Source organism: Fulmarus glacialis, unplaced genomic scaffold (genome assembly GCF_000690835.1).
Source record: "Fulmarus glacialis isolate BGI_N327 unplaced genomic scaffold, ASM69083v1 scaffold5178, whole genome shotgun sequence".
Classification (NCBI taxonomy): Eukaryota; Metazoa; Chordata; class Aves; order Procellariiformes; family Procellariidae; genus Fulmarus; species Fulmarus glacialis.
This window is the reverse complement of record NW_009230006.1, coordinates 1177-22335: the sequence shown is the minus strand read 5'-3', so window position 1 is coordinate 22335 and position 21159 is coordinate 1177. Positions and strand designations below refer to the sequence as shown.

The 21159-nt window shown below is 41.5% G+C and overlaps 1 protein-coding gene across 1 annotated transcript in view; it reads right to left on the bottom strand.

Annotated features, from left to right (window-relative positions):
- The window catches only part of LOC104081341 (short transient receptor potential channel 5-like), a gene marked incomplete at its 5' end in the record, with an annotated part of 33096 nt that extends 12185 nt beyond the window's left edge, over positions 1 to 20911 (bottom strand). Inside the window, 4 exons of the mRNA XM_009584048.1 lie at positions 7901 to 8096; positions 12584 to 12906; positions 17153 to 17292; positions 20575 to 20911. Coding sequence (XP_009582343.1) covers positions 7901 to 8096; positions 12584 to 12906; positions 17153 to 17292; positions 20575 to 20911 — 996 coding nt within the window. The remainder of the gene's footprint in view (positions 1 to 7900; positions 8097 to 12583; positions 12907 to 17152; positions 17293 to 20574) is intronic.
- Positions 20912 to 21159: the final 248 nt, after the last annotated feature.

Below are 21159 nucleotides of genomic sequence, written 5' to 3'. Positions count from 1 at the left end.
GCAGGAAGAAACAACGAGAAAGATATCACTAAGGCTTTGTTCTTCCTGCCATCCATTCTCTCTCCTTTATCACTGCCTGATAAGAGCCTCTTTTCATGCTCAAAGTCAGAGAGATAAGGTGCATCTGTGCTGATAATGTTAACTACCTCCAGCCAGGTCAAAATCAAGTAATTTACACATGCCCGTGAATCAGGTACTTCTCTGTGCCCCTCTTCATTTATTTCTTGTTTCTTTTTTTTCCAAGACAAATTAGTCCCAAGAAGAAAAATCCCAGTTTGGATTCACATGTGAATTTCAGATCCCAGGATCCAGTCCGTGCCATTATAAGGATGTGTTTTCAGCTGCGAAATGTGACGTCAGCTGCGACAAAGGTATTTAAAGTTCTAACAGTTTATTTAATGTGTTAGTTATGGCCATTTGTAACTTTTAGATCTGAACTCTGATTATGAATAATCACAAAGCACATTTGATGGTTTTTGCCACTGACTCCTACGCTACAAAAATGCTTACCAGAATATCTGGTCACATCGAGCTGACCAGACGGGTAGTAACATAGTAAATTCATTACTGGTCTGACCCTGGGAGCTGTTTTCATGTGTTGCTGGAATTTCCCTGAATCAAAGCTCTGAGCCTTACTGTATCTCCTCAGGCTTTATAACCTTTTTATGCACATATATACACAGCCCTGATATCCTTTCCTCAAGTAACCAAAAGAATAAAATGATCATTCCCAAACTTCCATAGTTAAGCAATGAAACCATGCACATGTATTCAGGTATCAAACGCTTTAGTATTTTGCTCTTTTATGACTGGTCATAAATTGCCTTTCCTCAGCGAAGGAGTGGAGCTGGACTATGTCTTTTACCGAGTCTGTAAAGCTCATAGTACCGGTGGGAGAAGCAGGTGCCCGACACCTCTGGAAGTCAGCCTACTTGCATAGTCACTTAAATGCAGTGCATGAGCTTAGCTGGCAAAAATTGAAAAATTGCTCAAAAATGAAAAATCCTAGCTAAACATCCCAATAGTTTAAATATATCCTTGAGCCAAAAGAAAGGGAACCATTATAAATATATGAGATTGCTCAGGTCTCTAAGTGAATCTTGAGCCGTGCAGATAGCACTGATTCAGGAGATGAAGCCCCAGATTCTGAGAGCAGGGTCTGCATCTAAGGAGCTGCAGGGGACCAGATTGAAGAACAGAAATGCAGACAAGGAGCCACAGCACAGCATCCAAGTTATTAGACATCTTCCCGTTTAACTAGATGGAGTTGTATGTATCCTGTTTCACCTATATAATCAGCATAAACTTAATTGCTAGATTGCAGCCTGTTGAAAAGGAAATCTGTGAAGCACTGGCATCTTAAAAAGTCAACGTTTCAGAGGATTCTTAACGTAGCTGTTCCCATTGCTCAATATCAGGTGAAAGCTCTTCCCAGATAAATCCCTTTTAGTTTTTCACTGCTTTTTCCTCAGTAATGTTTTTCCTTCATCTTTCACTTTTCCTCTTTTCTTCTGCCTTTTTAACAAAAGCCCCCTCGATGCAGAAGCACAAGATAATGCTAATTGAGCTTGTCAGGCCTAAATAAAAGATGGGATAATGCAGGGGGCTGCAACCTATGTGGTTCCATCTGGACACTTCAACTTCTATCAAGTAGCAAAAGCAAACCTTGCTGTGCTGCTTTGCACGTAACGGGCAGAGAATTATTGACCTGTCATGCAGGGCACTGGTGTGTTAACTACACCAAAGAAAACAGAACCCACACATATAAATGCCAGCAAATTCCCTGTAATATCTTAAATTAGCCAGGGGTCATCTACAGATTGCAGGCTCATCTTTTTTTTTACTTAAATGTAATGTTTCTGCTCCTCTGATAAGCCCCGGAGTGGTTTGACCATGGTGGTTCACAGGGTCAGATAAATATCTGGGGTTTCTAAGATTAAAAACAACAGAAAGCGTTAACCTTCTGATCCTGCTGACAATACTTGTATGAGCAGGGGTTTGCAGGATTGGGCCCTAGGATGGAGAATTAGCTTTGTCTGGTCTAACAACAGAAGAAAGATGGAGCATGTGAAGTCAGAGCACATTGAGTGCTTCCATTTAGAGGCTCTGGAAACACCAGATGAATATTAACAACTTGATTCAAGTCCATGGGTTATATGTAATTAGGCTAAAGCCAGCAAAAAGACAAACAGTTCTACACCTTCAAATGAATACTTTAGCTTGCTAACAAAAAGCAATTAAGCTGCCTGCCAGTCTAGAGCGAGGCTCCAGGGCTAATTTCACACACAGGCCTCTTGCTGTATGGTAGCATCACGGCACACCACTGCTGCAACGTATTTCCCTTCACTTTCAAATAAAAATCTGCTGGGAGTCCTCCACATCCAGTCAGAAGCTCCAGAGAGAGCACCGAGCCTTGGGAATGAATCCCACTCCTCTAAAGATGTGCTACCACTGCTCAGGAGGGAACTAGAGAGCAGGGGTCCAGCATTTCTTCACACGTATCACACTCCATGGGGAAATGTAACAGAAATCTGCCCGTCCAAATGTCACAGAAGGCACCGAGTAAGTTCAGGAGAATTTGCAATTTCACTTAATTATTACTGATGACACAGATGAGTTTTGGGAGCGCAATAATTGAGATTTGGGTAATTACAGTTGCATTGTAGAATGAAGAAAAGACTTGAGCGTATTACCTGCACCCAGAACACAGAGTCTGCGCATGGGCAGTGACCAGCAGGATGTGTATGTTGGTCACCTGGAGCCCCTGAGGGCCATAAAACTGGGGCACAAACAGTGATATTTCATTCAGCCGGCAAACCAAAGAAGAGCCATTTAATCCCCTTTCTAGAGCCTATTGTTTTGCTACACCATAAAAAGCTTCAAGAGACATTAATCCCAGCTCATATTGGCAACAAGAGTATAACAAGAGCATAATTTCATTTCCTGCTGTATGACAGAATTAAAAAACAAACATATCTCAATTTCTCCTAAGAAATTCAAATTAATGGTTCTGAAATGGGGCTTGTGAGATGAACGCTTCCTGATGCTTTACAATAGCTTAGATTTGAGCGAGGCTTTGGAGCTGGCCTTACCTCTATAGGGGGACAATCTGCTATCCCAAAACCTACCACATGCAGGGACTGTCCAGCTATGTATCTTGAACTAAATTTATTGATTCATAAAATTCTTCCTTAGCAAAACCACCAAGTAATAACTGTGCAGGTCGTGCAAGCAGAGGAGGTGCAACATTTTTTTGACAGTCCTAAGGGTCATAGATCACAGTGGGGAAGAGAATTTCTGCTGCTGTTGTGAATTAAACTGGGTAGCAATTACTGCCATGGTGCTGAGGGAGTTCAATTGGTGCAGAAAACTAGAGGCATTCTTGTTCTTTGTAGATCAAGAAAAGTTTGATACTACTTCCTGGGGGAAATCCAAAGTCATCTTGGAAAGAATGTAATAGGGAGCTGAAAAATCTTTATATTCCTCTGTGCTTTAATTTTTAAGCTCTTTACTCTGCAAAAATGGAGAAAATTCCATGTACAACAGCCCTACACTTAGAGTAAAAATTTCCTGAAAGTGATCACTTATTTTAGCTGCACATACCAACTGTTTCTGTTTACTGTACAGATTTTGTTTTACTATGCAAAATATTTATCATTTTCATTCTTGTCCTCCACAATATGTGCTAATCCACTCTATTTCATTCCATCATTTAGAACTGCACTCCTAGTTTGGTGTCCCAATGACGTAATTCTTCAATCCGAACACTGGCAACTAGGTTTCAATTTGGTCCTACACTCTCCTGGCAGAGATACACTTAAAAAAAATTAAACATGCAGCTGTCTTTTGCAGTAACAGCTGTCTGAGATGAACTAGCTTGAAATAACAGACATACAAACCAACAGGAGGATACAAAATACAATTTACAAAACGATTTCGTAACTTAATACATACTGCTAGAGTGAAGTCATTATTGCAACATCACACGTACACCATGTATTACGCACTCGAAGCTGTAACACCTTCACTTTCATGCACCATAGTTAGAGGTAATTTTTCCCAGACCTACTTTGGTGTGCTGCTATCCCTGAGGTATTAAGCATCGTACTTTCCTAAAACATCTGAAAGCTGCAAGTGCTTACGTTTCTCCTTAATATGTCAGTGGGATGCCTAGTGCTGCAGTGCTGTTGTGTGCCACTTATCGCTTTAACTCACCTGGAACTCAGATTACGAGTTCACAGCCCTACGGTTTTCCTCCTGCAGATGGGTCTTAGTTGCCGTTCTGTCATCGATTTTGCTTCCCATTGCTCCTGCGACTGCAGAGTCAGAACTGTTGGTACAGTTCCAGTGACTAATTCCTGCATGACTTCCCAGAATATCACTGATGTGTCCACAAGGAACGTGCTTTCAGAAAAAAATGCCTAGATTGCTAATTCCCTGCAAAATGTACCTGCACCCTAAGGCACCAGAAAGGCCAAAATGCACCTGCACCCTAGGGCCCCCAGTAACACCCACTATCACATCGTTTCGAGCAAACTACAAACTGGCAGAAGGCTCGTATAACTTCAGACGCAGCCAAGTGGCAATCCTATGAGAAACAGCCTATCACATATAGTGTCCTCATTACCCACTCTGTACTTTCTGCCACTTACGAATGATGGAGCCACCTGGCTACTCTCAGGTAAGTTCCATTGTCCTTTCTCTTGTCATCATGACATATTCCTCTTATATTCATCAGGTGATGGTATTTCTGTCACGTCTGCGAAGGTACTGAGATGAGAGACCCGGTAGTGCGTAAGATCCAGTTGCATTCTGTGATGCTTGTACAGAACATTCTGATCTTCACATATTGAAACAGTGCAAAGCGTATGGAAATTTTGGTGTGCATTTGGATTTTGTTTGCTTTGTTGGTGAAACATAGTATCTCCCATAACCAGCTCTTGACAATAGTTTGGCAAAAGAGAAAAATGGGCTGTATGAAAAAAATCAATATTGAAACTGCTTCAGGGTACCCCTAGAAAAATGTATTTATTGAACTCTGAAATAGCTTAGTAAAAAAACAACAAAAATATGGCAGAAAAATTCTTCCTTCTGTGAGTCAAGAATCACTCAAAGCTACGTGGAGGTTTTACTCTTTGCTTGCCTTGCTCTGTCTTCCACAGATACCCTGTGTTTTCATGCTGTGCGCCTACAGTGCTTAATTAACTACCAAGCCCTAACCCCCATACTGGGGAGACACAACGAAGAGCAGCTTAGATTCTCCTTTCTCTAACCTCACAGCAGAAATTCATGTATATATGAGGCAATGGAGAAAAGCTAACCTAAAGAATAACTGCTACAAATGCATTAACATATTTGTCCCTGGAAGAAAGGAGGGGAGAAAGACTGTTTGCATTGCAGCAGTGCCACTGGCTCATTAACAAGTGGAATTAATTAAGATGTCCTGACCACTTCACTGCAGGGAAATCAACAAGCACAGATGCACTCTAATCCCTGATGTATAGCTCATTTTATTTCTCTGCAGAGTCCTGCACATGGCACGAGATTTCCTACGGATGTATTTGAGAAGAAGACCTCCACCCCACTCCAAGGGCTTCTTGGTCCTTTCCCCTCCTCCCTCCCTGGAATGCTGTCATTTCATGTGTATTCAATGTAATATAAATATCAGGAGGAAGAAACGCCCAGTCTAGCAACCAGTCTACTGTGATTCAGAAAGGGGTAGACCTGATTACAGGAGGTTAAAAAACGACCCACAGTTGTAAAGCTCAACATTTATTAATGAGTTGTTTTCTTCAGGGAGGAGATTAATTGATGTTTGCCCTTAAAAGACGTATGAAGAAAACTTGTCCCGGACAGAATGCTGTGAGCGTACAGAAATATTAGCTTCAAAAAACAAGCTGCAAGCACTGCACGAGAAAAGGCTGGAAGTGACTGCATCTTGCGTTCCCAAGAAATGTCACTGCTCTCAGTAGCAACTGCAATATGACAGCTTAAGTGACAAAGAAGTATCCTGTAGCATTTTCACTATCATTCTTCTGAGGAGGGGGCTCACGCTGCACGCTGAATTGCGTGTTATGCCTAGGTTATCTGGTGAGTTCAGTCCTTTACCCTCAGGTCTCTCACAAGCATACTTTCTGATGGAGCAATTCACTGTTCCCAACTGCTCCATATACAAAAACATTAATACAACAGGTCCACTCTGGACCATTCACTTCAGTTAATTGTTATGATGGGTCTCTCTAAGTCACGTGGGATTGTTTGTAATGTGTCATTGCATCACTCAAATTATTCAGGGAAAAGAATGATGAGTGGTTTGTATCCCAGTGAATAGCAAATACTGCTATTATGCCAATCTAAGGTTTGGGCTTTGTGTCGGTGACAAGCCTATTTGATGACAATAAAGGAAGGGGAATGGGAGAAAATGGCCAAGGAGAATATCTTTGTTTTCTGTCTCTCATTCCAGTCTCCCTGGAATGTGGAGTAGCACTGAACAAAGAGAAAGCACTTAAAGCATTGAAACAGACTGATAAAGCAGCGATGCCTTTGTGATAAGCTGCTTTTCTGCTCACTTGGAAGGTCAATGGTCCAGTTTTTCTCATACTTTTTAACGTAATAAAGATAAGATCTCCAAAAGTATCACCGATTTGACTGGGTCTGTGCTCAGTTTGACTAGATAACTAAATTTAGGAGCCACTTGAATCAGCAGATGATCAATAGCAGTTGTGGAACCTGTTCAAGCAGACAACTCAATACTCTCCTCTGTGTGCTTTGGCCAGGGAAGGAGCTCACCCATACATTTCCCCACAGATTTGTCCAAGAAGTTGGGAACAGAAATAGTAGGAGAGCTGGTGCTGCTTCTTTTTTTCTCTGTTTTACCCGCTATCTTCTAGAGTAAATCCAAGACTCATCCAAAGCAGAGAAGGAAGTCTTGTCTCTGCCTGTACTTCCGAGTGACCAGCTGAGGACACAAATGACTTTCCTGTTTCTGTTCACAGATGATGCAACACTTCATCACCTCACTATCTCTAAACCTATCATGTTAGGCATCAAAACTGGAAAGTAAGTGCCCACTGGTTTACCTGAAGCACAGGATTTAGCCTCCTTCTATACTGTTTCTGTGTAGCTTACTTGAAGAGCCTTAAAATGCAGAGCCATGCTGCTTTAGTTTTCAATCTGTTGACAAATCTAATCATCAATGTACAGATTGGCTTTTAGGTACACAGAATGAGATTACAGTAGAGAGACCAGTTTTGAACATTCAATTTAAGATAAAGTTAAGTTTGAAACTGGCTCTACAGCCAACTGGCAGCCCTGAGCTGCCTCAGCTCAGATCCATCCTGCACTGAAGTTACTCAGGAATCTGAGATTATGGGTCTACAGATTCAGCTGCCAGGAGACTGGCTGGTGTTACAGATGGAAATGATCTAATTTCAGTGGGAAGACTGTGGGATAAGAAATTACAGGACTGGGCTCCTGACACACATGGTTTCAAATGAGAAAATCATAATAGGAGAGAGGAAAAAAAAAAAAAACCAACACCCACCCCCCAAATTAAAACCAAACATCAGGAAGCAGTGGGAAGGCTTCCCTTTGTATACCCTCTCTGCTACAAAGTAGATCAGCTGCTAATGACAAGGTGATCAGTGAGGTTGCTCTACAGGAGAAGGCAAGGGCACATCACAGCTGGTAAGCCTTTTCCAGCTAAGAAGCATTACAAACACAGCACAACCTCCTCCGCAAGCATGATTCAGGCTAGTGAGTAGAAATCCCAACGATCTGCTGTCAAAAACTGGGGGCAGCAGTCTCCAGCATCCCAGAAGATACACACTTGGTATAAACCAAACAGATGAGGCGCACGGAGAAAAATAAAAGCAAAAAGAGAGAGAATGAGATAACTTACGGCGATGAGCTGGTAGGAGTTGTTCATCATGGCTATGAGCATGTTCAGCAGCACAACAAGGGAGATGACGTTGTAGGTCCCAAACATAGTGGCCCCAACAAATTCTGTGAACTCATGTCTGGCTTTCACGTTGGTGACGTAGAGATTCAGCAGACCGAACACAGACCAGAAGAGTGACTGGAGGGTCTCGAAAAGTCTGCAAATAAAACCAGATTTTTACTTGACTACCTGACTCTGGGGAATGGACAACAATGCCTGGTTCAGGCAGTGTTCAGGTGGGGAACACATAGACATCGGGAGCCTGGGACACCACAGAGCGGCTGCTCAGTACAGCAGCCACTTATTCCCCCGGAGAGGCAGCCTGCGCTCCAGCCACAGTGACCCATTGGCCAATGCATGTGAGAGTTGTGTCACATCAACACCATTTGCTACCTGTCTGAGAGCCCTGTCCACATCCTTGTGAGATGCAATGAACCTAATTGCCCTGAAGGAACCCAAGGTTCTCTTTCCCACTCTACGCACATGCAAAGAACAGCCTCAGTATATTCCCTCTAATTAAAATTGCCATGCTGTGATACTGCTGTTATCTATAGACATAAACTCTCCTGTTTAATCAGTGCCTGCATCATTAACATGTCTCCAGACTAAATGTTCAGGGAACCCATCCCCAAGTACAGCATGACCGTAGTAGTTAAATAGCGCACAACAACGAGGCACGATGAGGCAGGAGATGCGAGAAATCACGTCCACTTGCACCTTTTGCTCTAGCATAGGCTGAGCGCTTGCAATTACTTCAGCTGCAAGTGAACCAGGCCAGTGTGCTAAGACCCCGTCTGTCAGCAATGCACGTGGCCAAAAATGCTGGTCGCTATGGCTTGTTTGTGCAGCAGCTCCCACCCACCACAGTGCAGTGCCCTCAGTAGCATGCTGCAACAATTGATCAGTAATGACTCAGATGAGAGAGAGTCATCACATTAATTCAGCTGGAGAGGTTTTCTTCTTTTGAAGTCTTCCTTCCATAGATGAACTAGACCTGACCTCACTGTGCTTTACAACTGATGAGATCATCCCCAGGTCTCTATTTGCTTCAGCCAGACACAAGTGACCTTTCGCAATCACGTCAAATACATAATCAGCAATCTAAATAATTGCTCTATTTGGGCATCTTTGTTTTGGCTTTCCAAAATACGGCATTTATATCATCAAAAAATGACATTTATATGCCTGTTTAAGAGTTCCCATTTTGGCCTGAGGTTGGTAGATATTTTCAAATGCTCCTATAGAAAAATCAATACAAATAATTCAGATACTTTACTTGACATACCAGGAATTCTCCCGGCTTCTCTGGGCTTCTGTTCCACATGTACCCCCGTGCTTTACCTAGGGATTTAGTTTCTTTATATTGTGTGGACATATCTTATGTTTCTCACTGGCCAAAATTATAAAGACTCTTTAAAGCAAAAATCCTTTCTCCCAGAAGTCAGGCTGTTTGTTAGATTTATTAAATAAGTGAGGTGGTAAAATAAGGATTAACCAAAGAATGCTAAGCATTTCTCTACTAAAAATGGAAGAGTGCTAGCTATCCTTTAACTTATTTTAACTATTAGCAGTAAAAGTACTGATTAGGCTGTAGGCTCAGGGGAGACAGAGGTTCCTGTCATGAAACTGAAATCAGTCTTAGAAGTGATCAGTGCATTGCTCTGAATTCACAGTATTAACCAGGAGTATAATTTGGGCTCAGACTAAGGCCAATATATTTATATGTGGACATGTAAAAAAAAGCCAGCAACTGGTTTCTGCATAGAAGAAAGGCTTAGTTACTCTTTCCTCAGTGTTTAGTGACAGGCCAGAACCACAATCTCTTTCACAGTAAGTGTTTTAGGTGCGGCTCACACTACTTCGGAGAAGCAGCTTTAAAAAAAGAATTTTGGAAATTGTGATTGAGAGACTATCTCCTCCTGCCGAGTATATATTTTGGATCTTGAGCAAACAGGAGAAATCTCAAAGCTCCACTGCTCTCCACGGCAGCTTAGAGAGAGCAAGTGCCCCCCTCTGCCACAGGAACCCTCCGGACCTCCTGCAGTCCCTGGAGAAATGGCCCCAGCGATCAGTGTGACCCTTCAGTGAGAATGACACAGCAGGCAATAAGGTGTGACTTCCTCCACCCCTTCCTCCTCTTCCTCTCTTCTCCCTCCTCCAGTTGCCAGAATCACAGCAATAAACATATTTTCAAATTGTCTGCCTAAGCAGTAGACACTCTGCTTTCTAAGGGATGGTGAGGCCAAAGCATAAAACCTTAAATTATTCATGACTTCACCTCATTGCTGTCACAAAGGAATATTACTTTTCCATGATCTGTGTTTGCAATGCAGAAAATTTCCTCACCAAGAAAATATTAAACCCATCCTTTGGGAGTAATAGGAAATAATGCGCCAGTAAATAGGTGTCACATTTTAAACAAGCTGTACAAACACGAGTGGCGTCCTGCTTTTCCTTCCCTTACAAAATTAGATCTTATTGTGTGACTGCCTAGAAATGCTGGTAGGAATCAAAGGGTACTGATTTATTCTTTCATTAGGGATGAACTATGAGCAAACTTGAGGTAACACCAGCTCTGACTTGAATTCTCTCCAGCCATGCTTGCTCTCCCCAGCCCAACAATATAATTTTCCATTTTGCAGGTTGCTCGTTCTTAGCCAGTCACCCATGCTGTGCATCTGCTCAAGGGCCAAATGTCAGCTCGTATTGGGGGTGTTAATAATGACTATTTAAACTTTTAAGAACATGTTAAATAAATTTCTTAAGCAAGTCTCAAACAAAAAGTAACTGCAGAGCATTCTGTCCCCTGCCAGGAGATCTCAGTCCTAATGGATCCCCTCCCACTGCGATTTTGTTTTAAACAAACCTCTGCCATAAAGGCTGAGCCCCCTCAATTTCCTTTCTGTGCTACATTCTCCTTGGCAGGGGGTTTAAACTGAATGTTAGGGTGGGAGAAATTGTGGTCTGTATTTAAGCTGATCTGCACACTTTCTGTTAAGTAGTTCTGTACCATTTCTAGTTCCCAAGATATTACACCTTCTTACAGACTTGAGGATTTTTTTTTCCTGCTAACCCAAAGCTCTTTTTCTTTAGTCAAATCCTGCTGTTGTTTTCTCCACTAACCTGCTGACAGTGAAATCTGTAAAACAACTGGTTTGCAATGGAGACAGGTCCAAACCAGAATGCAGAACTGAATACATCTGTTCACCGTAGCTCCAGGGAAAGGCAGGCTTTGAACTTTGTGGGTTTGACCCTTCCTGAGCTAGAAGTTGCCACTTAACAAACATTGTGCTTGCCCAACATTTCTCCCTCTGGCTGCTGCATCAATATGGACGTAGATCAAGGAATAGTATTTGTTATTTAATTCCTTTGCAAGGGCAGTGCAACACATTTCTGGGGCATGTGAGGCAATTAAAATAGAAAAAAGACTGAAGTCTTTAATTCTGTTTTTCATTAGCACAGAGCAGTTTCATTCACTTCCTCCAGATATAGATGGTTTTAATGAGAAAATTAATCAAGCCTATGGTGTTCCTGCTCTGCAGTAGAAAACGGCAGCTCGTCTGGTCTACGAGGTCATGATGCTCTTGTAAGGCTGGACTCTATCCCATAAAAATCTCCCACTTCTTTTAAGGAGGGAGGCCACAGGACAACGTTGGAGCCTTTCCTCTTCCAACCTAGTCATGTGGCCTCAGCCATCATCTGCTTTTGATAACAGTGCAAATATGTCACAAATCCTTTCTTAACCTCAAGCCTTCAGCTGAGGAAGGGTGGAGAATTATTGGGCATTATGACAAGTTTTATTTAATTTAGCATAAAGTGGTGGACAACAGTTTTGTTTTGCTTGTTTGCGGGGCGTAGGCCTTTTTCTAGACCGTGCTTTATTTATTTCTCTTCCCATTGTGTTTTAAGTACTGTGCAAGGAGCAAGAACAATTGGGTGGGGGCTGATTATTATAATTATTTCCACTATTAGTAATTAAAACAAATACATTAGAAAGACAATTCATGTTATTTTTCAGCATGTGCTATCTCTTTCAACCCTGCCAGCTGTCATCACAGCAATTTCCATGCCAACATCTCAGTAAAGTACCAGCATTTCCAGCAAAAAGGATTTTGCTGGGATTTTAGTCTCTCCCCACTGCAAGGAAATCAGAGAAGCCTGCAACATCATGCATGCATAAAAATCACGTAGGTGAGATTGTTGTTGCTGTATCACATTATTTATTAATACCTTTTTTTCATCGGTTTATCCCTTGTTTTCTACATTTTGTTTAGCTTCCCCTCGTTTCCTCCGGAATCAGACAAAACAATTATTATGGCAAAAGGATATACTCAAATATACTGAAATTGTATGTAGCCATAATAAAATTTAAGTTGCAGGGTCATGTAGGGAGACTCTTTGGTCCAGAACTAAAACAATTGCCTCCCACTTCCAGACCTAAGTAAGAGTCTTTCTGACAGCAAAGCTCAGCAGAATGTGTGCCCCAGTTAACTCACACCTTTCCCGCATAGTCAACCAGCTCACCTGATATTTGCGAATGAACAAATAAAGGCACTTTGAGTGCAGTGACAGACAGGGCAAAGGCAGATAAGACAGGGGACAGTGGAAGTCAGCCTTAAAAACAGGAAGGAAAGGAGGTCTTACGTGGAGAAGGCATTGTTCTGTTTCTCACATCGGATCCCCTTGCAGTTGTTGGGTTCCTCCGAGGCACTGGTCTCATAATAAAAATAAAGCTGGTTCAGTCCATTGGCAAAAGCCAGAAGCACCAGACAGTAGATAAAAAGGAATTTAAGGATGTCTAGCAGCATGCGTCCCAGAGAAATCTGCAAGGGTCCCAGGTGTGAATTTGCTGTAAACAGGGATATGAGACGCAAGGAACTTAAAATATTGGATATTGCAAAGAGGGCTTCTGCAATGAGAGTCGGGTGCCACATTTCCCATTCCTCCCTTGGACGAGAACCGTTATACTGAAAGAAATAACAAGCGTAAAAAAGTGAATTATGTTGTAATTACTCTGAGATAACTCAAAAAAGACACACCTGCTAATACTAATACTGCACATATAAATACTAAGCAGGTACTGGTGACACAAGAAGTACTTTTAAACTCTTGAGTTTCAGCTACTGTCAGACTAACATTCAGGATTCAGAATTGAAGCTGACTTGATCAGGGCAGAGACTTAGGTTTAATGATGCCTTCTTATGAACTCTCCCTACTAGATTATGACCCCCTGATACGGATAGTTGTGGGACTAGCTTTTCTTTAGAGGCTTCTGGTATGTTGGCTGTTCTTAGACTAAATTTAGAAAACAGACCTTTTGAATTTTGAGTTCACTGTTTGTGGGTTCTTCAAGTCCATGGGTTCATACACAATCTCCTTCTCTTTCAACATTTAAAGGGGTTCAGACTGCCCTTTAGCAGGTTCAGGTAGGAAATTTCCAATTACCTCTTTTTCTTTTTCCTCCTAAATATGATTGCACATTCTTCCAGGAAGAATGTGAGGGAGGGAGAAGGGAGGGAAGAAGGAAAGCAATGAACTATTGAGCGTAAGAAGTGGATGCTTTCCTTCCCTAGTAATCTCAAAAAAAGTGCCCACAGCCCAGAACCAAAATGCTTCTTCATATTAATTTTCTTATTAGTTAATTTGCCATGGCAATTTTAGGAGAGTTGCTAAAGCAGAGGTCATAATTACAGCTGAAACACTGGATACATTTGAGTGCATCAATTATAACATTAACTTGGTTCGTAATGTAACTGTAAAAGCAGAAGCGTTTTCTGAGCAAAGCGCAGCCAGATGCAAATAGGTAATACAAAAGAGCTGGTTGTATAAATGTAACTACTCTCGCTTAACTACACGGGCAAAACAGAAGTCAAAGACATTTTAACATCAAGGAATAATTGTCCTTTTAACATTTGTCTCTGCTCATTTAATATGTATAAAAAGGCAAAAGTGTACTTAGAATAATATAGCTAATAGCGTAGCCAGCGTGTTTAGGACTCCTAAAATTATTTTTGTACCTTTTAAAAGGAAATGGTATCAATATCACACTGACAGAGTTTGCAGGGACTTTCTATTTAAATCCAAAGGTCCAATACACGAGCTCACAATTTTTTTTCAAGGACAATTTTTCAAGGACACAGCTAAAAGCAAGTTGATATTTCAAACTATTCCTGTGTATGGAGGAGCTGAGACATGATACAAAGGCATTTCAGCATGACCTCTGATTGCTTCTGACATTTCCAAACTGTTCTTTATTAAATGAACATCATGGCCTAGTCTGATAACTTGATTTGAAGATGGGTCTTAAAATGTTTACAAACAGGCAGACATGTTAACTTTTTGCCAATATCCAGCAGTGGGGGCGGATGGTTGTGATCGGAAAGCCTCCCCTGCCTAGAGAGCAGATTTGCACAGTTGTTCGCAATTCTCTTCTGCATGCTGGCTGGATAGAGCAGCCCAGGGGCTCTCTGCTAGCGTTTAGCATAGACTGCATGTAAAAGCAGGGTCTTCTGCTGCATCTCGTATCTATTTTTAAAGCAACTTGTTAGGGTCATATTTTGGTCCTTTATAAACTGATAGTCTGTCCTTGCTTGGAAAACAGTAGTTTCTTCAGAGCAGCCTAGCATCATAGGTAGTAGAGAACCAGAAGATTTCAGAGGTATCTAATGAAGCTGGGTATCTGGGAAAGCTGGAGTTGTTTGGGTTAGGCATCAGAAGATGAAAATGAAACACAGCAGAGATGTATACAGAATAGTAAAAATAAGTTATGCCAGGCAGTCACATTTAGCCTTCCTCATTACATGATAATTCAATGCAGCAAATGAAAACTGATGAAGAAAGTATTTTTACCCTATAATTAGCCTGAAGATTTCATTGGTATTGGACAATATTAGGGCCAGGGCTTGGAACCAGTCAAATCAAGAAAAAAGAAGTCTCCACATAAAAACAAGGATGGAAAACATTAGTGTCAGTATGCAATTTATTTTTCTGATATTTGGCAGAAAGCTAAATGTCCATGTAATCCTTTGAAGTTCTAAGAAGTGTTAGAATATGGTATATTGGCATATATACCAGCCTCTTCCAGCTCGGGGCTGTTTAATAAACAACAAAAATCTTTACAAGTTGTGTTGCAAAAGGTTTTGAAGCCATTATCAACGTTATAAATCTTCATGTTTCAGAGCATATTGCAACCTGTAAGTGACATAGGTCAGAAGGTCATTCTGTGAGCATGCTGTTTCAGAACTACTCCTATGTAAGATTTTATGCACCTCTCAGAATTGTCTGACATTGGTCCTTATCAGGAGCAGACCTTAGATCAGCCAGGTTTAATCCAAGTGGGTCTGATCTGTACTCAAATAGATATATTCCTGCAAGCATTCTTTTGTGTGCTGGCATATAGGTCTTTGTAGTTAGCCTGTAAGTTTCCGTAGTTCTTACAGAGTATATAAACAAAGCTGTACTTTCTTTGTACGTGTGGTTTGGCTATGAGTTTAAATCTCAGTATGTGACTGTGTAAATCTGTAGACCTTAGATCAGCCAGGTTTAATCCAAGTGGGTCTGATCTGTACTCAAACAGATATATTCCTGCAAGCATTCTTTTGTGTGCTGGCATATAGGTCTTTGTAGTTAGCCTGTAAGTTTCCGTAGTTCTTACAGAGTATATAAACAAAGCTGTACTTTCTTTGTACGTGTGGTTTGGCTATGAATTTAATCTCAGTATGTGACTGTATAAATCTGTGGATGCACAGCTCTTCTAGTAATTTGTGTGTGAGAAAGAGAAAGAACAAGATTGTTCTTTTTTGAGATTTAGATTTTAAGATTTGTTCGTGAATCTTACAATTTCCAGCATTTTTTTGTATTGCTCACAGTTTAAAGACCAACCTTTCAAGTCTGTAATTTCCTCACTGGTTCTGAACATTGGGAGAAAAAAGACGTAATCTGTTCCTGCTTTGATGCTGTTACAGAGCTGCTTCTTCAGGGAGCAGCAACTATCTTAAAGCTTTTCCCTTTGAAAAACTAACTCACCACTATGCAGCCTTCTGGATTTTAAGAAGGCACCATAGCAGGACTGCTTGCTAAATAGTTTTTTATAAAAACCTTGCCATTTTGGAGTCAATGACCTTTGTGAAATTTTCTCCTCTTTTCCTCTCCACCTGCACACCTGCTTGGGCGGGACTAAACAAGGTTGCTTTAGGGAAGTGCTTGTCCTGGGAGCTGGGCTAAAAGTAGTAATATCCTTCTACCAGGGCAAAACTAACACAATAGCACAGGAAAACTAGAAAGAGCATAAGTGGCCAAAGAGCAGACTCCAGTTACTTGATTTACACCTGTGTAATTACACTAACTGTAGTGAAGTTACTGCTGATTCATACCAAGAAAATAATCAGGCCAAGCACGCAGCTCCAACTGAAGTCAAAGAGAGCCATTACATAAGGAAGTTTGCAGGAGGCCATGTGTGTCTTGTCTGTATGTTTGAAAAAGAGAGACAGGAGGAAAGTGCTTCAGGCCGTCCTCTGGCTTCAAAACATGTGCGTAAGCTAACTTGGAGCATCAGATGTTTATAAATGTGGAAGGTGCTTTTGAGGATGAGCTCTGATGTGCATTCTCACCATAAATGGAACACGACAGTGAAAAATCTACACAATATTAAAGCTCCAGCATGCTCGTTTGTCATTTTCTTGCCTATAGTTTAAAAACTATATATTGAAGAGAATAAGGTGACTCCTTTATATTAGATGGAAGCCTCCTACTAGCAGGCTTGCTTTTCTTAGCAGACTTTTCACAAACTTCTGATTAGTAATCTACAGATCTGTAGGACTACCGATTACAAATCTTGGCTGTAGACATTTTCAGATAACCCTATTCTTGCCTTTCCTTTACTTTTTATTTAAAAATCATGTTTTCACTATGTCTAGCATTGTTGAAAGAGGTCCAGTGTCAGTATGGAAAACAGACATATCTTTGGCAACTGAGTAGCTACAAAACAGACAGGAAGTGGGGAAACTTCTACCCAATGCTCAAACAATCTACTTCAGTCTTAATCAAAGAGTCAGGATGGGAAGGATGATCATTGTCCAAACAAATTAATAAGCTTTTCAGGTGAATTTTCAAAACTGGACTGCTTGAAAAGCAGCTATTCTCTTTGATCTGTAATTTTGATTTTGACAGTTTCTTACAAGCAAGTTACGAATTCTCTCTTCCAAGTTACTGTACCTTGACGTAGGCAACAATTTTAAGGGAGATAGTTGCAAGATAGAGGGAGTTCATTGCAAAATCCATCAGATTCCACCAGTCATGTACGTACTCATTGAATCCACCATCCCACATTTCCTTGATTTCTCCCCAGATAAAACCTGTAGAAAGAGAGAGAGTTCATTGTCATGACGAGGTATTATTTGCCATTAAAGCACTGTGTATATCTGATGTAATAAAAGACAATTCTAAATTAACAGCTTGGAAGAAATGTCTCATCCCTCCTGTCTTCTACAAAGTATAATACTGCTGATTATAAGACATTTTACAACTCTGTGGGGAATGTAGTCTAGAGAGATATGAAAAAGACCTAGGTTTCCTATCCAAGGGCTCCAGATATACACATAAGGAGACTGCTTGAAACATATGTTAATTATAACTAGTATGAGTGGATTGGCTCATATGAAATTTGTTCTACATGAATAAACTATTCAAGCAACTGTATTTGGTATAGTTTCTAATAGATTGTCTGCTCTCATAGAAACTATAAGTAATTCATTGCTCAATTGGACAGTACTGATTCTCCCTGACTTTCTCTGCAGAACATGCAACACTAGTACCAGCTTCTGCATGGCAGTGTATTTCCTCACTGACCTGGAAATATCACACCAAAGAAGGAAGAAGTGAATTCATTCTCTATGCTCAGTCACTGTATTTATGCATCTTGCTGCACAAAAAGCCCATAGGGACTATTTGTGAAAAAAGGTAGGACTCGGCACAAAAAAGGGCACTGCAGCCTGGCATCGCATCTCTCTCAGCAATGACTCGCCTAATGTCAAATATGGCTATGGGTTTTGCGAGGTGAATGTTTGTTCTCGAGGATGCAGCCAGAGCCCATCGTCTCAATTCTGAAATGCCTTCTGGTAATAATTTTTGGCACTTGCTAACCTTCACTATACCTCCTTGCAGCAGGAGGGGTAGCTTCTGAAGTTCATTACCAGACTGCTAAACTCACCTGGCATACAATTCTAATTTTAAGTAATTTATATGTCCTTTATTGTAGAACTGTTCAAGTATTTTTGAAAGCCTAAGTCCCATTAAAAAGCAAATGGCAGCTAGGCTCCTTCAACACCAATATGCTTCTGAGAATGTCTTTAGAGCACCCAGATATTCTGAATTACCCAGTTTACAACATTATCCTTGAATGAAGACCTGAAACATGTGTGAAAAGAAAAAAAAAACAACAAAATACACCTCCAGGTGCATTACCAATATAGTTACCCAAATTGCTACCCATATCTAACCACAGGATACTGCAGTGGTCACTGAAATGTTATTTGCAACGCCAGTTTTAGGACCTGAAAGTTCAATCTGAAGAGCAGATAATGTTGAAATGAACTGCTGCAAACATCCAAATATCAATCTTAGCTCTTCAGCTGCCAGCCAGCAGGTCAATGGTCAGGCAAGCATAATGTTAAGGCCAATAAGGTAATTTTATTACAGCTTCCTCCAAATCTTCACATGCGCACAAAAACATAAAATAAAATAAATCAATGGAGAGGAGCCTGCTGAAGAACTCATACACTGGATTTATAGTGAGTTATCATTGCTGGTTACTATAGTTACAGCAATGCTGTGTGCCTGTTCTCTCTCTCCTTTTATAGTGGAAAATATTTCTTAAACAACAACCCTTAATCTGGTGAAACTGTTCTAATTTCTCCATTTAATAAACAGTCCCACAGTATCCCTATTTATCCGAAACAAAGGAACTCAAAAAGAGCAGACAGCTGTAAGAGGTGATTTTGAAAGGGGTTTTTTAATGGATTATCCTTCTTTCACCTGCAAATCAATTTTGCTGAAATGCCTACCATTTCCTTCAATTTTAACCATGAAGTTAAGGATAAAGTGAAGAGATTACCTAAGCTCAGAACAGACATTTAACTTTCTCAGCTTATTCTGAAGTTTCTACCAACACGTGCATTTTAATGCCATAAATTAGTTCAGTAAGATAATGAGGCTTGAGTTACCATTTGTAAGTTGTGGTAGAGCTATGCAAGGAGCAAAGTGCCCTGGGTCACGATGGAAAGTGATTTGTGAACAGGTTTGCAACTCTTTCTTTCTTTCCTTGTTTTCCATCAGCAATTTTAGGTTTGGCGTGGGGAACAGCTAGGTTCGTTCAGCACAGAACCAGCCTGATCGAGAGCCACCACAGAAACGAGGAGCTGGGGCCCAGTGTTACCAGGAGAGGAGAGCCAGCAGGCACAGAAAAGCAGAGGTGGACCCATGAGAAGCATTGAGGAGCCGTAAGGAGAGCTCCAGAGATTGAGGTTTGTGAGAGGTGTCCTCAGAAAGCATCAGTGTGGCTTTCCTACTAGATAGTTGCAATTCTGTGACCTGACCACTGGGGTTTTGCACTGAACTGACATGGGTTGTACGGACAGAGGCTGGAGGAGAGCTATAAAGGTGTGGAAACCATTGCCTGTGAGCAGGCCTCCTAGTAACACCTCAGCTCACAGTGATGCTACATGTTAATGGCACAGCAAGGGAGATGGGAGCTTAGAGGAGAGATCACGCTTCTAATGGAGTCCACAGTCCACAGGTTTTCACTTGCTGTTGTGTTGGAGCTCAGTTTGGAAGGGTAAATACTTCTCTCTCATCAAAAATATATCCATCTATGCTTCTCTGCTCTTCTCCCTCAGTGGCTCATCTGCTTTCTCCCACGCATCTCACTACCTCACCCATACATCCCGCCCTCAGGAACACAGACACCTCCTTTTCTTCACAGTTGTGGCTGGGCAAGCCAGACTGGAATAAGAGCCTCACGTTTAACCTTCTGATAATAAATATTCCCTCCTTCTCCTGCTTATATTAGAGCACTTGGTATTGATTTTGTCAGTGTTTATCAGCCCAGAGGCATACGGCAGAGTGAGATTTATCTTCCCTTTTCTGCCTTCCTGTAGGCTATTTGGAAGCCTGGGAGCACAGGAATAAACGGGCCTGGTACTTGCACACCGGCTCCGGGTGCAGATCAGTGAGAAGGCGAAAGCAGAGACAGGCTCTCAGCTGCCTTCTGCCATGTACCAGCCAGCAGAACTAAGCCAGCATGCGAAGTGACGCTATTTGTTACTAGCATGACCCAGAAGCTAATTCCTAACTCGTTACTTGCACAGAGCATGGGGAAGCAGGGAGAGCTGCATTTGCTGCAGTTTACTCAGGGTCTTGTCTAAAGGCATGTCAGATGGCAATATGAACAGCAGAAGAGCCCTAGGCCAACAGGATCCGTTGTTCCAGAAGGAGCCCAGCTGTTTTATGCAGTTATTGAAGCTGGCTGCCAAATCTCTTTACACGCTGATGATGCTGAGATCGGGAATGAGTCCCCCCACAGTTGCCATGGGTGCGAGTCAGGCGACTGTGGCTCAGGCATTTTTGTGTTTCTGATTTACCTAGAACCCAGGGCAGGATCATCCACTCTACGATGGTGGGAGGTGGTCCCTGCATGTGAAGGTCAGTCCTGACGATGTGCTGCGACGCCAGCAGGAGCATGAAGAGGAAGGTTAGGTAAGAGCCAGTGTGGCAGATAAACTTTATAAATGGCTTTTTAATGAACAGTCCCAGCCTGCTCTTCGGTGCAATCAGATATGCCACGGATAGCACAGGAAATAGCAGTCCAATGGTGACACAGGTCAAGAGTTTTACTGCCCAGTGTTTCCGCCTCCATCCTGGAAAACCGTCATACCAAAGTGTTGCTAGTAGCTGCTGGCAGTTTGGCTGAGCAACAAACTGAGGAGGAAAAAAAAAGAAAGATTATTACTGACTGGTACTTCATGTGCACTCCCCCTCACGTATGTGTTAGAGCCCACACAGACCCTCATATTAAATTTGGGGCTGGCTGTGGGGTGGAAAAGCATATTTTGGAGACAGAGGGAAGAAAGGAGGGAAATTTTGCTCTTATTTTCTACATAGGATTTAAAATTTCTTCTATGATGTTTTTCTATTTGAAGCATCCTTATGTAGATCAGTCACTCACC